A 17,889-nucleotide genomic window follows, 5' to 3' on the forward strand; every position below is an offset into this window, starting at 1 on the left:
ACATTCCTAAAGTAGGTAGAGAGAAAAGAGAGATATATAGATTGTGACCCTAACCTGGGTCTCACAGACCCCCACACAGCCCCCAGTATGTTGAAGTGCAATCTGCTTTGCAAATATTGGGTTGGTAGTACATGAGGGAGGGAGAAGCACACCAATCCTCAGGGGTTATAGAAAACTCTAGTCATGAGAACCTGCTCCCCCATGAGATGCGCCCCCCACCCCCACTACACCCTCTGCGGGTCACATCAGCACCCCTTTCCTCCTCATCATATCTGAAGCACCTTGGGGCTCTCCTCTTGCAGCTACACAAGGCACAGCTCTCCTGTGCAAGAGATTGGAGAGCTTTTTTGGGTGGGCTACTCTCAATGCTGCTCCCAGTACATTGGCATTCATGAAACACTGTTACAAACTCCTGTCTAAACCTTTCATCCCCCCTCAGAATGAGATCAACCTTTTGATTTAACTCCTTTAAAACATTGTACCATGTCATTACTAGTGCATTTCATAACCTCCAAATTGGCTTGCTCACTACACTTTAACACACTGAACACATCTTTCAGTTTGGATGTCATTTCTACACTGGACATAGCCATGCTTTCAGACATGTCTGTCAGTAGATGAAGAATACTTTCCTTAGATTCTCATTTATTTTTTCAATAATTCCATTGACATTGAGCATTAGCAGCTGCTCTTGAAGATGAAGGAGTGCCTGTTCACAGACAAAAAGAAAGCTCTCATCAGTTCTTGAACATCTGTAAAGAACAGTGAGTCATTCTTAAATTATTTTAACAGGACTGCCACTTCAAGGATTATCACCGACAGCCACTATCTCTCATCCATCCATTTTCTTAAGGCTGTACCCCAAAAATATTTCTCCCAGCACCACAGCATGCACCCCACCTCCTGAGGTGCACACTGAAGCAAGATCTGTGCCCCCCCAGCCATGCACCCACCCCACACCAAAAATCAGCTACCTCGGCAGGTGGCTGTGGCAGCCAGTCCCTGCTGCAGCAGCCCCGCCAGGGGTGAAAGCCTGGAGCTCCTCGCCCCATGGAAGTGGCTACAGCCCTGCAGGCACATGCAGAGTGCCTGGGTGCAGCATCTGACGCAGGGAGTGGCACCATGTTCTCCCTCTGCCCCCCCCAATTGTATATGAGTGTACATCTATAAAACCAAAAATCCAGAACTACTAATACCAGTCCTGTTACTTGCAGGCCACCCTTCACGAGGATAGCAGAGTCTCTGTCTCGGGACTCTGCCGTTGCCTCCCTGACAGTACTCCCTTTGGAACCTGACGAGTCCTCCGACAATGACGGTTGAGTTGGAGTCCTCTTGCTCACCATGAACAGGAGAGTTATTTCTTTCAAGCATCTGTTGAGCCTCCTGGGTGTCTGTTCAAAAACACATGGGTTCACTAGAGTAGAGGGGGAGCTCACTTCTGGCTGCATGTGGAAGAGGTCCCTTGAGCAGTCCCAAGCAAGGTCATTGGTCTGTGACTGATTCTCTTCCTGAGGAGGAGGCTGATTGCGTGGAACTTGCAAAGTAGCTGTGGCTTGACAAGTACTTTGGCACTGGGGAGTTTCTGGTTCCTCGTGATGCATACCTCTTGTCCCAAACTCGGGCACGCAAACCTCTGAAGCATCTCTTTTAAGGATGATAGACAGCTTGTCATAAAATGGAATCATTCTACGTGAGGCACTGGACCGAGAATTATTGTCCTTTACGCAATGGACGGCACTTAAAGGCCTTCATCTTACTGCAACACTGTTCCCAGTCACATTTGATGCCAACTTGCTCTAATTGTTCACAAATAGATGTAAACAGGTTTATTGCTGCGGCTTCCCAGTTGTGTCATGACACTCCCTTCACTCTAAATGTCAGTCAGTGCCTCAACTTCTGCATAAGTCCAGTTTGGGCCCCATACTTGAGAAGGATCCATCACATCTTCCAAAATTTGACTTTTCTTGCTCCCCTTCATGGCCAAGAAAACATAAAACAGAGCAGATGATATACACCACAGCCTGCATCTGCTGTTAGGATCTGTTCTGGGACGTGTGAACCTTTTCTCAAGAGAGGCATAAAAGAAGTGTGATTTGTCCAATCTCTAGACATTTGAGGCAATTCTTCACTTTTGATAGTCTAGCCCATGGTATTCAGAACCATACTCACGCTACTATTGTGCCAGAAATTCTTGAAAATGTTGGGTGATCACTTCAGGCGAGAAACCGTGAAACTGTTCGAATGGCTCAATGGCACTCGTTTCCTTTAGATACATGGACCAAAACTGGTCCTAGGATAACCTTTCATTCATAAACAGAAAGGGGTTTCCTTCTGTGATTCTGCAAGCCATCATGGACCACTGAGGCAGATTTACAAACATTTACACAGGATGGGCAGGAAGCACACATGATGCTTGTGTGTTTTGAAACCCCCAACTCTGGAGGAGGATGTCATCCGGGGTGTCTCAGTGCTCCCCCTGATACTAGCTGATGTGAACTAACCACTTCTGCTCTGGATCATAAAGCCGTATGTGGGGCAAGTGAGTGACCCACAGAAATTGCTGTTCAACAGGCAGCTAGGCAAGTGCTGCATGAGTGTGAAGTGTGTATTTGGGCACTTGCAAGCCCATTGGAGATCACTCAACTACAGGCTAGAAGTTGATGCTGATAACATGCTGCCCTTATGTAGTGGCAGCATGAGTCCCGCATAATATCTGTGAAACCAGGGGCAAGGTCTTCAGTGATACTTGGAGAGATCAGTTAAGAGAATTGACACAAGCCACGACCTTCACTAGCAGAGAAGCAGTTGAGCGTGGGGGGGCTAGAGATACAGGCAAATAGCGGGAGGGGTGCTGTGATCAGAAATTGTCTGGCGGCACACATAGGTGCCGCTGCATGGGGGGAACGTGCTCTGTAATTGTGTGAAGTGATTCTTTTTACCATTAATGTTCCACTTCATATTAGTTTATCACTGAATAAAGTCCATCTTATAAAACATTGTCTTGTATAATGGGTTCACAACGGGGTCTCAGGGAGGTCTCTGTGTGGGATGCAGGATGGAGGGGAGGGGGTGCATTGGGTGGGTGGCAGGGGGGATGGGTTTGTGGTGGCAGGTGACAAGCCTGGGGTTCATGTGTAACAATCTGGTGGGGAAAGCACTACATAAGCCAGCCTATATTCTTTAGAAAATAGCACAGGGTCATTTGGCCAGTGTCCCATCCGCCCTCTCCCTTTAGAACCTACTGTGGAGGCACGGTGGAAGTTCTGCTCTGTCCCCATCAACGCTTTTCACCCCAAAGCCTTTCTGATTGAACTGATTTACAAGTGAACTGGAGGCTTAGTCCTCATGCACTGCAACTTCCCATCCAGCTTGTATGCAGTGAGGATACACCCCCTACCTTTCTCCTGAAACAAAATACCTTGAGTTTATTGGGACCTCAGAAGTAACTGGGAAATTACCATTGTTCTCCATTTGAGGATCTCCCTGACTGACACTGGCTGTGCCCAAACCAGAAATCAGCTGATTTCAAAGACTTTTTAAATTAAATGTAAGCTTCATTGACCTAGACACAGGTTTTCTGTGATAACAACAGTGGAGATGGTAGTGTTGTATTAACAAGAGAACTTGCTGTTGAGATTCTTTCACTTTGGCTCCTTATTTTCAAATTGTTTTTATACTTGCCTCTCCAACAGCTGCTTTGACTCTCCCTGTTCATTGCAGCCAACATGGATCATTCAACTGCACCCCTAAGGGAACCTTTGTTGTCTAAGGTTAGTGGGGTTTAAGAAGCAGATGAGTCCTGTAGTCCTTCATTTCCTGTCAAACATTCTCAAATGCATTGCAGTTCAAGAGAGAGCTTTTCACATTGTTGAATGAGAAATTATCTGAAGCTCCCATCTTCTGCTGCAGGAACAGAAACCTTGCTGGCAGCTGGGAAAGCTAAGTAATGCTGCAGAAGTCCCAGAAGGAAAGTACTGTCAGCCCAGTGTGAAAGAATTTTTGCATTTATATACATGTACTGTGCTATAGGGAAGGATGTAGTTGCTATACAAAAGGATACAGAACATATTTGATGATCAGAGCCATATTTGATTTCTTGCTTGCTGATATCAAGAACTAATGCTGTATCTTGTTCACATAATGAAATGACTGTTGAAATTACCAGAAAAGTCTTCCATAGTTCCTACCGAGAAATCTGTATTAGGCATTTGAAACTTGTGCTTCTCAAAAACATAAATTAGCTAAATTTAAACACAAATTTAGCTAAAGCTGGGAGGATTTTCTTAGGGAGGACAAAAGTCACATCCTTGCCAGAAAGACCCTGCCAAATTCAAAGTTCATCCTGCAAAGCATGGCCGTGATTTTTAACATAACAAAACAACATAAGTAGGTGCATCATTGCTTTTCTTGCATAAGTAGTTGCATCACAAACAGGTCTGGGGAGGTGATACTTCCCTTCTATGCAGCATTGGTCAGGTTGCAGCTGGAGTACTGCAACCAGTTTTGGGCACTGCACTTCAGAAGGGATGTGGATGGCCTGGGGAGGGTTCAGAGGAGGGCTACTCATTTGGTTAAAGGCCTCCAGAAAAAACCCTATGTGGACTGATTAGGAGACCTAAACCTCTTCAGCCTCTGCAAGAGGAGGCTGAGAGGTGATTGCGTGGCCGCCTACAAGCTCATCAGGGTAGGGCAGCAAGAAACGGGATACAACCTTTACCAGGGTGCCTGTCAAGGTAACTAAAAATAATGGCCACAAACTGGAAGAGAGTAAATTCAGATTGGACATCAGGAAAAAATTCTTTACAGTGAGGGTTGCCAAAATATGGAATAAGCTTCCAAGGGAGGTGCTGTCCCCTTCCTTGGAGGTATTTAATTGCATTCAGAGCACCTATAATTTTAAGTAGGCATAGCACATGTGCAAGGAACTTGCTGTGTTTAGCAATCTAAAGTAAATATACAAACTGACTTCCTAGGATCAGAAAGGATTAAAGAAGTAATGAAAACAGTTGAAACATTGAGACTGCTTCAGTGTTCCCCAAGTTTGTATCCACCCGAAAGACCCACCCCTCCTATCGTCCTGCACTGGCCCAGGTGCTATTGGAAACACTTGCACCTGGCTGAAAACTGTCCAGCAGGGCCAGGGACAGACACAGATGCCAGAGTAATGGGAGCAGCCTTTGGCTTCCCTTTTCCTTGCACTGCCCAAAGATCCAGGTGGGAGACTCAGAGCAGACCACAGCACAGTGAGAGGCTGTGGTCTGGGGTCTAGAGAGCATGCATGTCCTGTGCCTTTAAAAGGACGTGACCTCACAGAGAGTGGGCAGCTGCACAAGCGGACAGACAACCGGCACTTGTGGGTCCAGCCAGACCTGAGGCTACAACAGGAGCTTGGATCTCAGCAGCCGTTGGACACTGGCCTTCACTCAGCCCAGGAGTCGGCAGCAAGGCTCCCAGCAAGGCTGGCTGAGTACTTTCCTTTCCACCTCTTCTAGGCCATGGCTCTGGGCAGCCTCTTCTTCCTGGCAGTGTTGGCCATCGTCCACCACCCCCTGATGGTCAGTGACAGGTTAGACCTGGCCACATGGGAGCGGATGCAGCAGCGGGAGCAGCATCTGAACCTGGAAATGACACAGCTGCAGCTTGAGTTGGATCAGATGGTCCATGTGGAGGCGCAGAGCCCAAGCCAGGGGGAGGAGGCAGTGGGATTCCCGAAAGCACCTGAGCCAGAGCCCGCAGGGTGGGAGGCCTGGGGCTGCGGACTCCTGCTTGGCCTGATGCTGCTCATTGGTAAAAATCTGGAACACGATCCTGACTTTGACTCCAGCAGTGAGGACGAGGAAGAAGAGGATGAAGACATGGATGAAGATGAGACCGAAGCAGCCCCCAGAGGCTCTCCCAACTGTCCACCCCCCATCCCTGGGGCTGACCCCTGGAGTAGATTTAGGTGTCTAAATATTTCTTTTGACAGCCCCTAGTCTCATGCAAAACAAGTCCTTCAATGAATGCAAAAGCCAGCTTGATCAGAACTTTCCAATTATGAATATTACCAGCAAATAAAGAGTAACAAGAGTAACACAGTACATATCCCAACCTACTTTTACTATCCAAGCAGTTATAAAGGTGTACAATTTTGAATCTCTACATCTTAAAATCCTAAGAATTGCTAACAGAAACCAGCCTGTTAGGGAGATCTCATCCAAATTTGGAGACTAAGTTGTAGGAACTGTTGTATTTTCATTACGTCGGCAGACAGGTACTTTAGTAGAGGATGCCAGAGGAACCCATCTCAGAGCAGTAAATCCCCTTATCCCCTCCTCAAACAAGGGCTTACAACATTACTTGATAGAAGCATTGCCAAATGCAGTCATAAAAGAGACACTTTTGTCACTGTTGGTCAGCTAGAATGCACTGATCTGAACCCATCACCCAGATTTGATGTCCTAAGACTGGTTAATCTTTTCAAGAAGCTTCTTGCATCTAAGATTCAGTTCTTCTATTCTACTTCCCATAGCCTCACTTATGCTAACATGACTTAACTTGAAGTGAACGCAGCTAAAAGCCTACTAAAACTACTATAAACGAGCTAAAGGATTCTAGCTAAACGCAAGGCCCTGGAGAACTTCCAAAGCTTTGGTCCCTGATGCAATTTGGCAGAGATTCGGCCCAATTCGGTGGCTGAATCTCCAAATCCAAATCGAATCAGAGGAACATTTAATCTGTCCAAATCAAATCGGAACCCTCCAAATTGATTCGGAGAGATTCAGAAAGATTTGGAGATTCAGACATAGGCACAGCTTTCAATGTTTTTTCTAAATACCTCTAGGTAGCTCATGAATACTGCAGTGCTGGGGCGCATGGAGTATCTCACAGGAGCATGGGGGGCTCCCCAGTGCGCTTGGCAGCAAACCCGGAAGTGCACCAGAAGCACTTTCAGTCCACTTCTGGGTCTGCTGGGAAGTGTGCGGGGGGGTCCCCCGTGCTCCACCAGCTTGGCAATTGGTGCCTCCTGGGTCTGGGGGGGACACCCAGGGTCCCCCTGTGGCCGACCACCAAGCTGTGGGGGACACAGGGGGGTGCCACTCACTCCCTGGCAAACCTGGAAGTGGACCAGAAGTACTTCTGATCCACTTCTGGGTTTGCCGCTGGGCACATGGGGGGCCCCCCACACTCCTGTGGGACGCCCCATCCACCCCAGCATCATGGCATTCATGAGCTATGCTGGTACCTCCAGGTATGTAGGAAAAACTTTTAAAGCTGTGTCTATGTTCAAATCAGCATTGAATCTTCAGATTTGGACAAATCAAATTAGGGACAGCGATCCAAATCAACGAATCAAATCACTGTCTGATTCGGCCCAAATTTGAATCTAAATCAAATAGGGCCTGCTTTGCACACCCCTAGTGGACACCATGCTTTGGGTGAGGCCTCACCAGTGCCAAACGGAGCAGGAGAATCTTGATTTGCAACCAACAGTCCTGTTAATACAACCCAGCCTATTGGTGCTTTGGTTGTAACAGGAGCACACAGTTGGCTCCTATTTAGTATATGGTCCACTCTAAAGCTGAAATCATCTCTTCAGGCCTGTACACTCCCTGGTCTTGGATCCCAGCTGTCTTACACCCCAGATGGACTCAGAGGTTTGCAGTGCACTCAGCTGGGCCACTAGGCTGCCCCAGAAGCCTCAGCAGCATGGCCCTTGCCCTTGATAGCCAGGGCCCTTGCACAACCCACTGCTCTGCTCCTGTGAGACCCCAGCGCACTTCCCACACCCCCAACTCTGCCACTGCCCTAGCACAGCAGGCAGGAGGTTTCCAGTGCTCCTTATTAACACCCAGGTGCCTCAAATTCATTCATGCCCCAGGCCTGCCTGTCTAATGCTGTCAGATAGGTCCCCTCAAAGGCTACACAGGAGGTCACCAGAGCCCTCATGGCCTCCCAACATGTCATCTCCCATCTCCATGCCCTTTCTTACCAGCAGTGAAAGAGTTAATGGCAGCCCCCCACAGCCTGTCTTGGTGGCCCTCACTCCAGACCTGCAACCCCAGCCATAGTACAACCAGTGTAGAGGTCCTTGGATGGGGCCCCAGGCAGGCCTTGCCCAGCTGAACCTGCTGGTGCTGCTGCTTCTTCTGCCACTTGGCCCACTGGTTCTGAAACTAGGCCTGGAGAGGGGGAAATGCCTATCGGGGCCCAGGCTCAGCCTCCCCTCAGGGCAGCTGGAGGGAGAAGAGCACAGCCCAGCCTAGCTGCCACCAACAAGCCCCAGACCCCCCTCCCATTAGCCCCTCAGAGCCATGGGCAGACCCCAGGCCCTGAAACACCCTGCAGCCCAGTAGGTGCCTGCCAGGGCCACAGCCAAGGCCAGGGGCAACAGGCTAGGCAATGTCCATGCTCTGGAGGTGGACAGAGGGTGTGAGGGGACAGCCGCAGCTACCACGCATAGCCATAGCAAGGCCAGTGACAGGCCTCTGTGTGAGCCTACCCAAGGAACCCTTGTCCTGGCACAGGCAGACCATGGTGCTGCCCCAGCCAGGAAACTGGAGAGCCGTGTCTTGCCCCAGCCCTGCCACTGACTCCCTGTGCAGGCCCCATGCCCACATACCTCAGTTTCCCCCAGATGGGCTCTAGCCAGAGGGGTGCAAAAGCAGCCCAGTACCCCCTGGACTCTTCCAGTCAGGCAGACTCTGTGGAGTGGCACCAGCTCCAACCACAGCCTGAACTGCTGCATCAGGTCCCTAGAGCTGTTCTCACAGCTCCATCTGCCCTGTCCCTAATTCAAAGGTCCTCGCACCTGGTTCGGTTCTGGAGGGGTTGGCTCCATGGGCACTCTGAGAGCCTCGCAGGAACCAGCTGCCTCCCATCCCAGCCCTCACATCCCCTATGCCAGCAGTCACTGAGGATGTCTAGGGAGCAACAGGGCTTGGCTCATGCCACAGGGACCCCGTCTCCAGCGGTCTTAATGGAAAAAGTAGTATCGCAGGTAAAATTACTACTTATAAACCCTAATATGTTTAATAATGATTTGGATGCTGACATAGCTTCTTGAGCAGGTTTACAGACAACAAGAAACTGGGAAGGACTACGAGCATGTTGGAGGATGCAAGTGCAATTCAAAAGGATCTCGACAGAGGAGGAAGCTTAAAAACACCCTCTAGGAAGGTTCTGAATTGTTTTAAACCTTGAAAACAATTCAGAAGGATCTCGACAGAGTGGGTAACAGGATGAAGTTTGTTGTGGACAAGTGCAAGGTGCTACACTTCGGAAAGAATAATCAGTAATACAAATGGGTGACAGCTGGCTGGGTGGCAGCACTATGGAAAAGGACTTGAGTCTTGGTAGACCAGACTCAACATGAGTGTGATGCAGTGTGATACTGCCGCACAAAAGACAAACATGGTTTTGGAATTCATCAATAAAAGTATTTGGTGCAAGACATGAGAGGTGATAGTGCCTCTACTCAGCACTGATTAGGCCTCATCTGGAGTACTGTGTGCAGTTTGGGGCTACATGTTTTTAAAAGGATGTGGAGAAGTTAGAGTTGAGAGGCTGGAAACAGATGATGATCAAGTGCTTGGAAGGCAAGTTATATGGTAGAAGCTGAAGGAGTTTGCAATGTTCAGCTTGCCAGAAAGGTACTTGGTAGGGGATATGACAGCAGTCTTCAAATGCTTGAAGGGCTGCCATAAAAAGGGAAGGCACCTTTCTCTCATGCTGCAGAGAGGAGGATGCAGACCAATGGCTGGAAGCTACAGCAAAGTAAGTTTAGATTGGATATTTGGAAAAACATCTTCGGTGTTAGAACAGCAAGGCAATGGAATAGATGCCTAGGGAAGTTGTGGACGCTCCCATCAGTGGAGGTGTTGAAAAAAAGGTTGGTCAGCCACTGGTTGGGGATGATCTAAGCATTTGGCCTGTGTGAAGCTGCTAGTATTTGCTTCAGATTCGGACAATTTGGGGGACGGTGATTTGATTTGGTGATTTGAATCACTGTCCCGAATTGATTTGGCTGAATCTGATTAGAAGATTTGGCTGCCGCCGAATCAGCCGAGTCTCCGAATCACACAGGCCCCCCATCCCCTACCTGTCCCACCTCCCAGATCTTTGGAAAAAGAAAAGCCCCCACTCACCAGCTCCTTCCAGGCAGGGGGGCAATCCCTGCTGCCCCCCACCACATGGGGGGCTCTGCCACAAGCCCCCTGACCCCGCTCACCCCAGCTCTGGCCCTTTAAAAAAAAACCAACAAAAAATGCAGGTTCCCCAGTTCCTGCCCGGTGCGGGGCAGGGTGATCCCCACTGCCTTGTGCTGCATGGGGGGGGCTCTTCCATGAGCCCTCCCCAAGGCCCCAGTGCTGCTACAGCAGCTTGTGGGTGCAAGCTTTGGTTTTCTGGGGTTTTTGAAGGGCCGGAAGCTGGGGCGGGCAGGGCAGCCATGGGGGGAGTGCGCTGAGGGAGCGGGCGGGGGTTGGGGGGCACTCAAATGGGCTGAAGGAGCAGGCAGGGGTCCCCCCATGGTCCCCTCCCCCCTTCTTCAGCCCCCTACTTACCAGCTCCCTGCTGCAGGGGTGGGGACTGCCTGAATCGCCAAAGCTCTCTGAATCTTTTCCAAATCAATTCGGAGAGCTTCAAATGGATCCAGACCTTTTAACTGGTTCCCTGGTTTGATTCAGATTTGGAGATTCAGCCACCAAATCGGGCCGAATCTCCTCTGAATTGAATCAGCACCCGAACCACAGCTATGCCTATGTTTTACCATGGGTATTTCCTATTCTTCTGGGCCTTGCTGGTTGCCCCACTACCCCCCCGCTTTTCTGGTAGGTGAGTCAGGGTGCTTTTAAGCCTTCCTAGTGGTATTGGGTGTTGGCTACAGCCAAGGCTGGGGACTTTGACTGGGGTGTACCAATGCTCCTCTTGGGAGCAAAGTTAGAGGTTCCTAGCTGGAGGGTCTTGCCCCTCCACTCGGGGTCAGATTGATTGCCATATTTCGGTTCAGGAAAGAATGTTACCCCCCCAGTCAGATTGGTATGGACTGTGGGGGGTTTTGCCTTCCTCTGTAGCAAGGGGCATGACCCCCTGCCCAGGATCTCTTGATCACATATTGACAATATTTCATGGAAACAGGACGTTGGCTGCCATGGTTCTCCTGCTTTACCTGTGGCAGGCCAGGGTGTTCCTGTGGCAGGCCAGGCCAGGGTCTGTGTTGTGTCAGGGTTCATGGTAGTCTTATATGTTTAGGTTATGATTTGCATAGGATGGTTAGAATATCCACGACCCTGCCTCAGGCAGGCAGTTGGACTAGATGAACTCCGGAAGTCACGTCCAGCCCTGCTTCTGTATGATTCTAAGGTGATTTCTTCACATGACTTTATAATTTAAATTATAATTCTGCAAGCTAGAATTCTGTTTTTCTAACTTGCTTGCTTAAGTACTGCTTCAGACCTGCAAGACTATGTAGTTGTAAAGCAAGTGTTTCATGAAAGAAGAAATCCTCACTGTACTAGACAGACACGATGAAAGTCAGTACATTAAAATGTTAGCAAAGTTCCCACATATTTTGGCTTGTACCAGTAAAGAACAAAGTGGTGGCAACATCTTACTGTGAGACCCAAGTTTTGACACATTCTGAAATGCACAATGAGAAACCATATCTCCTCCTAAAAGACAGTGGTCAAATTGTTTTGTCTCCTCTCTAACACTGACACATCCTTAGCATCTGGTAATGCCAGCTTTGTGGTTCTCTTGCTTTCACAAATCAACTAGATAATTATTGAGATTTTCAAAACTTCTGAACTACTATTACTAGTACTCAAATCTATTTTTGCTTGAAAACAATTGGGTTTTATTAATCTGCAATACTTGCATTTTATGGCAGTTCTTAGAATCAAGAGCCAAAATTTCAGCAAATGAGAATTTAAAAATAAACAATAAGTGTGAGTTATGATAGCTTTTGATACTTATCCATTTGAATCTTCATTTCATATAGTTCATCTCTCTCTCTTCATTACATGTTCTATTTCTTGTGTTTTTATATTAAAATCACTGTGTTTGCCAGCACTGAATTTCTTTTGACACTTCCCATTTTTATATGTGCATTTCATATTCTCATTCAGACACAAACTGCTGCTTTGTATAAACTTTGAGTTCTCAGACTTTTTTACAGGTCTGTGCCAGGGAAGGGGGAACCATTTATGCACTCTTAATTTCCTGGGAGACAGCAACCCACCAGGTATCTGTGCCTGTCACATTATCTCCAGTGGGAAGAAAACAACAGAAAAGTTTTGGGGAAGCAACAGCTATAATTTTTTTTTCCAAGAAAAGGCCAAGGCAGAAGGGAATATAAGTTGTCCTGAAGCTCAGAATTTCCTCAAGAGAATGGAAGGTCAGTGGCATTAAAAATGTATCAGTGCTTTGAGCCTCCTAAGAGACAGAAGCAGTACAACCCAGTGAAAATCTTGGGGTGACATAAGGTGTTAAACACTGCACAACTTGAAATATGATGGCTTAAGTTTCCTGGTTATACAAGGCACATAGGGTCCTTTTAATATTAATGTAGTACAAAGTTCTGAGACCTGTGATGCCGATACAAATCTCAGACCAACTAATTCAAGGGAGAAAGTGCAATGTTTCATAGTTTCATAGATTTAGGGTCGGAAGGGACCTAATAGATCTTCTAGCCCGACCCCCCGCCAGGGCGGGAGAACAACAAAACCCCAAAACAAGAAACAGGACAAGTGGACAAGTTGGTTTGATTTCATCATGGAGATGTCTCCCAAAGCAGGTAGCTAGGAAATTGGTAGTTGGTTTTCTTTCTGGGACTGCCTGCTCTGTGCATTCAAAACCACAGCAGGAAAGAATAAGAGCCAGCAGCTGAAGGATCAGGAAAGAAGGTCCTAGCTTAATCTTTAGCAGGAGAAAAGAGAAATGGTTAAATAATTAGAGAAATATTTGACTGAGGGGAAATATACTATGACTGGAGAGCAGAAGGAAACATATCCTTTATTTGAAAGTGTTGACAGCTAAACTCATCTACTCTTCTACTACTATGTCATAGCCTTCCAGCCACAAGTGTTATCCTTGCTAGGAACTACAGACTGGAGGGGCCTAGCTCAGAGTCTGTCCTGTTTAATTGCAATGCCCCACCAGATATCAGGTTCTGACTACAAACAAGCCCTAGTGTCAGGGGAGATGGGGGCTAAAAGTGCAGAGTGGCTGCAGCAGCAGAGGATTTTCTGTTAGGCAGCCAAATTGGCTGAAAGTATCTCAGGCTTCACTTACCTGGCAGAGCAGCAAAAGGTGCATCCTAATAATTTCCTTGGCAGCTCAGCCTATGCCAGAGGTGTGAGCTGCAGCTGCTGGTGGTCTGTGCTCATTGCTGACAGCAAGCTGCCCTCTGCCTGCAAGTGAGACACAAGATTGTGCTTGCCTATCGCCTTCACATCCCTATGAGCAAAAAACTATTTCTGAGACTTGTTCTGTTCTGCAGTTTCTAGTAGTTATGTCCATCCCACGTGGCATCATTTGCTCTGTTCTCCAGATGTGCCAAAAGAGGGACAACTCAATAACTCTGTTGTAGCCCACATGGAAATCTAAGGTATGACACTTAGTAAACTAGAAGCGAGCATGAGACTGCTGTTCCAGAGGGGTATGTTGGGAGTCTCTGGTTAGAGGGGGTATTCTAGAGTTGAGTGCTTCTTCCTGCCCCTGGTGCTAAAGGTAACTGCTGCTCCTGCACATGAAGAACAAGAAGTGGCAGCTTTAACAGCAGGTTTGCAAAACCCAGCATTGGTAATGTGAATGAAGACCAGCCCAGAACCCTTCAGAAATTTCCCTGAGCTGCCCAACTTGAGAGGGTTTGAATACAAAACGGCTTTCCCTGAAATTGCAGCCACACAAAAGCTTCTAGTTGTTCGTCACAGGTGCTTTGAACTGTTCAACTGCAGGCGGCCCTCCTAGCCATCTCCGCAAGAGCCACACCAATTACTTATACCTACTTTGCTTCCAGGGTGTTGCTTCTGTCAGAGCTAATGCCCTAGAAATGAGTGGGTTGGACTATGCTCATTAAGATGGAGGCTTCCGGCTAACTTCTACTCAGCCAATTTCCTACTTTGACTTTACACAGGGTGCAGCATCTGAGCATCCACCTGACAGCAGGATGAGTTGAGGCCCAGCTGGTTCCTCCTGAGCGACTGCAAAGACTTCTGTTTCACACAATGTATTTTCTATTCTGGCTGTATGTTGAAGCTGTATTAAAAGCCTGTTCACTTATCTGTGTTGGCTGGTACTTTGTTTGATGAGGGTGAGGGACTAGTTGAAGCTGTATACACCCTGCAGATTGCTGAATGTGAAAAAAAAAAAAATGTAGCAAGTTAAATGCTTCTTGTCCACTAATTCCCAGTCTTTGTCCTGTTGAGAGGGCATGCTAAGCCTGTCCCAGGGAAGTTATCTGTGCACAGAAAACAAATTTATGAAATTTATTTATATAAATTATCTCTCTCAGCAGACAGCATTCAATTTATTGCACTATAGCACATCTGCAGTACAGAGCTACAAGACATCTTAAGAGTTTTGTATTATTCAATGTAGCACTTTAGACCAGGCTCAAGAGGCACTCTAAAGGGAAGGGGAAAGGGTGCAGGAAAGCAGCAAGCAGCCACCACTGTCATTGAGATGTTTCTTGTCATTAGCTGGCCTGTTTGAGGCAGAAGCTAATGGTGTGGACAGCTTCCATCTGCCTTGGTCTCCAGGTGATTAGGAGGCATCCCCCCTAGGCAGCCAGAGTCAGTGCTGGTAGAAAACCAGCTTCTATGAGAGGAGAGAGGGGGATCTTGCAGTACAAATCAGATGTATCCCTCTAAAGCAGTCCAGCTTACCTACTACAATCCAGGCAATGTTCCTTCACTGTGGGCAGAAGTGCAGTTCACAGTTCCAGCCCACAAGTCTCCTGGATCAGAGATGCTCAGACCATGCTGAAAGGCTGCTCACTGGGAGCTGCAGTATCAGAGCCACACTGACTCCTCGGGCTCCTGCCACTTTTACATAGCATCTGGATAGCCCTGCTTTAGGAATCCCATGATAATGGAAACAAGGGACCTTAAGGCAACTTCAGCAACTCCCCTATAGCCCCTGCTTGACAAGCATAGGGGCAGATTTAGAATTTTTGGTTTAGCAACTTTGGTGAGCTGCCATAGTCCAAGCTAGCAGCAAGTATTAATCAGGGTGGATGCACTAAAACCGTCACTAAGTAGCATCTATCCCTGCTCTACTGAATGTCCAAAGCAAGCCACTTGCCCATGCCAATTAGCCTAGAACTGTCTTATGAGCAACTCACTCATGTCCCTGATGAGCCCAGTGCTACCTACAAGATCCAGACTGGCTCACAGGATCAAGAATACTTTTAAACAACCTAAACTGAACAGTCCATAGATGCTTTGTTAGTGACAGAGCAGCCCCAAAGGCTGCAAGTCCTTAGGTCACCATTCACACTGTATGAACAATACAAAGCTCTGGTTCCAGCCTCTGTGAAGGCTGAGTCACTTAGACAGAATAAAGAAATCTAGGAGAAAGGGCTTTGCTGGTGGACAGCCACAGAGATAGTCTGGTCAAAGAGCTCCAGCAGGAGACACATCCTCACCAAAAAATAAGTTGTATATCCAGTAACTATGGAGGAAGCATGTAGCCAACTGGAGTAAGCACAACATGATTAAAGGCAGCCACCTCCTCCAAAGTTTAAAACCATGCATTGGGGAGCACAATGAGAGATTATTCACAGGCAAGTAGTGGATTTGGCAACTCCTTGCTCTGTGATCCCTTCATTCTGTCTTGCACTACACTGAAAAGACTAGTCAGTCACATGGTAAAGCATGTTCTGAGATATCTGCAAACAGCGATTTGGTGCAATAATTGGTTTTTAGGCCTTCATGAGAGCTGCAACCACAGCCTTGGCATTAAGGCTACGCAGATCACAGTAGGTCTGTCCAGTACCAACAAATACAATGGGCTTGCTTGTGATGTAAGTCATGGAGATTGCGGCTCCCACCTGCAGAAAAGAACACAGCCATTAGATGGGGTGAAGAGAGGAAACAGAAGTACTTTTAAAAGGAAATACTCCAACCTTCACCTTGGCCGCGTGCGTGCGTGCGTGCATGCGTGGAGGGGGGGACGGGATGGAAGACAAGCTCTAGAAACTCCATCACCTGCAAGGAAGAAGCTATGGTTATCCTCTCACAGCTGGACAAATATCTTTAGGAAGGCCAGGTCTCCACTGAGGCAGATTCCATTTAATTTCCAATGGAGAGAAAAGTGCCACTGTGATGCTGCACAACCAGCTGAACTGAAGCAGGGTCTAGGCAAATTGGATTTATAAGCGGGGGATGGCTTGCGACTAATGAATCTACCACTTTGGCCTATAGCAGTTTAAAAAGTGTAACTCAGTAGGTCCATTTAGCGTTTTTTTGGTTTTGCTTTTTTTAAATTTTTTAAGGATTTGAATACTATTCCTTATATAGACACAGCTATCTGAAGGAGCTAGACAGTTGATAGCAGTAGAACCACTGTAAGCACCTCCACAGTCCTTCACTGATGGGTACTATCAAAGCTACAACAGTAACAAATCTCTTTGTGCTCGTCAGGCTGTAAAGCAACCCCTTTTTCTTACTAGATCACAGCAAGTCTGTTGACACCAGTAGCTGATTTAGCAGGTAGCAGTGTCAAGATGCCAGAATGATAGTAAGCTGGGCCGCAGCATGGCGGGGGCAAAATTTCTCCTCAATGTTTGGATGGCTGGATAGGACAACACTAAAGTGAACAGCATCTCTAGCCAGGGAGCAGCACTGTGCCACAACAGCAAGGTTCATGCCTTTGAAACTCATCATCATTAGGTAACAGACAGTGCCAAAAGGCTCAGGCTGGACAGGGGCAAGTTGCAGTGACAAACTCCACTATGACTATATGCCTTCACCTCCAAAATGCAAGGATGACACGAAGTTCAGTGCAAACTGAAAGGAGAAAGGCAGCTGCTAATGTAGCTCTAACTGCACTGCCAAGACTAAGCCATGCTGCAATAAAGCTTCTCAAGGAGGCAGTGGGCTTCAAGCAGTGACTGAGCCATCACTTCCTACTCCCCACAATTTATGCCTTTCAAGGACTCACTGCGGGCTCCTAGTTCCCTACTTTGAGCAGCAGGAGTCAAGGTTCCCAGTCCAACACTGGAAAGGTGATGTTCACTTGTCAGAAGAAGGAAAAGAAACCCCCAAAACACAGATCTGCCTGAATCAGCAGCTTGGAAGTTCAAAATTGAACATCAGCAACATCCTGGAAGAACAGTGACTGCCTTTCCAGGCCACCTGCTGACAGCTGCCTTGTCACTAAGCCAGTAACACTAGCAAAATAGGCAGCCGGTGTTTACATTCTAAGCTGGTTCCAGCTAATAAGAAATATCTGAACCAGAAGTCCTTGGGGCAAATGCAAAACTAGAAAGTGCAATTGAACAGACTAGTAGGGGCCCCTGCAAGGCAGCCACCTGCTCCAAAAGTGCTGCTACTCCCAGCTACACATTTTTGTTCTTTATGAACTTCGACTGCTGAGCTCAGAGTTTCCCTTTTATGGTTTTCTAACAAAAGCCATGTCAACTAATGTTACAGCCACACAAGAGATTTCCTTTGGATATTTGATTTGTAGTAGCTTCCCCTTGTAGTCCTCTTGGGACCTGCTTATTACAGACTGAAGAGCTCTCTACATAGCCATAAGAATAGCCTTTCAAACATTTAACCCCTAGCAAAGGTTCAGAACAACACAGATCCTATCTTCCTGCTGCACCAATGCAATTCTATCGAGAAAGCTTTTTACAGCTATTTCCCGCACTCCTCTCCCCACTCCCCAAACAACACTGCCAGT

At 47.4% G+C, this 17,889-nt stretch overlaps 1 protein-coding gene and 1 long non-coding RNA gene across 2 annotated transcripts in view; one reads left to right on the forward strand and one right to left on the reverse strand.

Annotated features, from left to right (window-relative positions):
• Positions 1-12,731: 12,731 nt before the first annotated feature.
• On the forward strand, positions 12,732-14,787 carry LOC109291810. The gene is made up of 2 exons (XR_002095957.1): positions 12,732-13,588; positions 14,117-14,787. It is a non-coding gene; the product is annotated as an uncharacterized LOC109291810 (long non-coding RNA).
• SRPRA (SRP receptor alpha subunit) overlaps positions 14,455-17,889 on the reverse strand; it is a 34,400-nt gene continuing 30,965 nt past the window's right edge. Inside the window, exon 14 of the mRNA XM_019508943.1 lies at positions 14,455-16,033. Coding sequence (XP_019364488.1) covers positions 15,905-16,033 — 129 coding nt within the window. The 3' untranslated portion in view covers positions 14,455-15,904. The remainder of the gene's footprint in view (positions 16,034-17,889) is intronic.

This window comes from Gavialis gangeticus, unplaced genomic scaffold, assembly GCF_001723915.1.
Source record: "Gavialis gangeticus isolate Ggan-Ray unplaced genomic scaffold, GavGan_comp1, whole genome shotgun sequence".
Lineage (NCBI taxonomy): Eukaryota > Metazoa > Chordata > Crocodylia > Gavialidae > Gavialis > Gavialis gangeticus.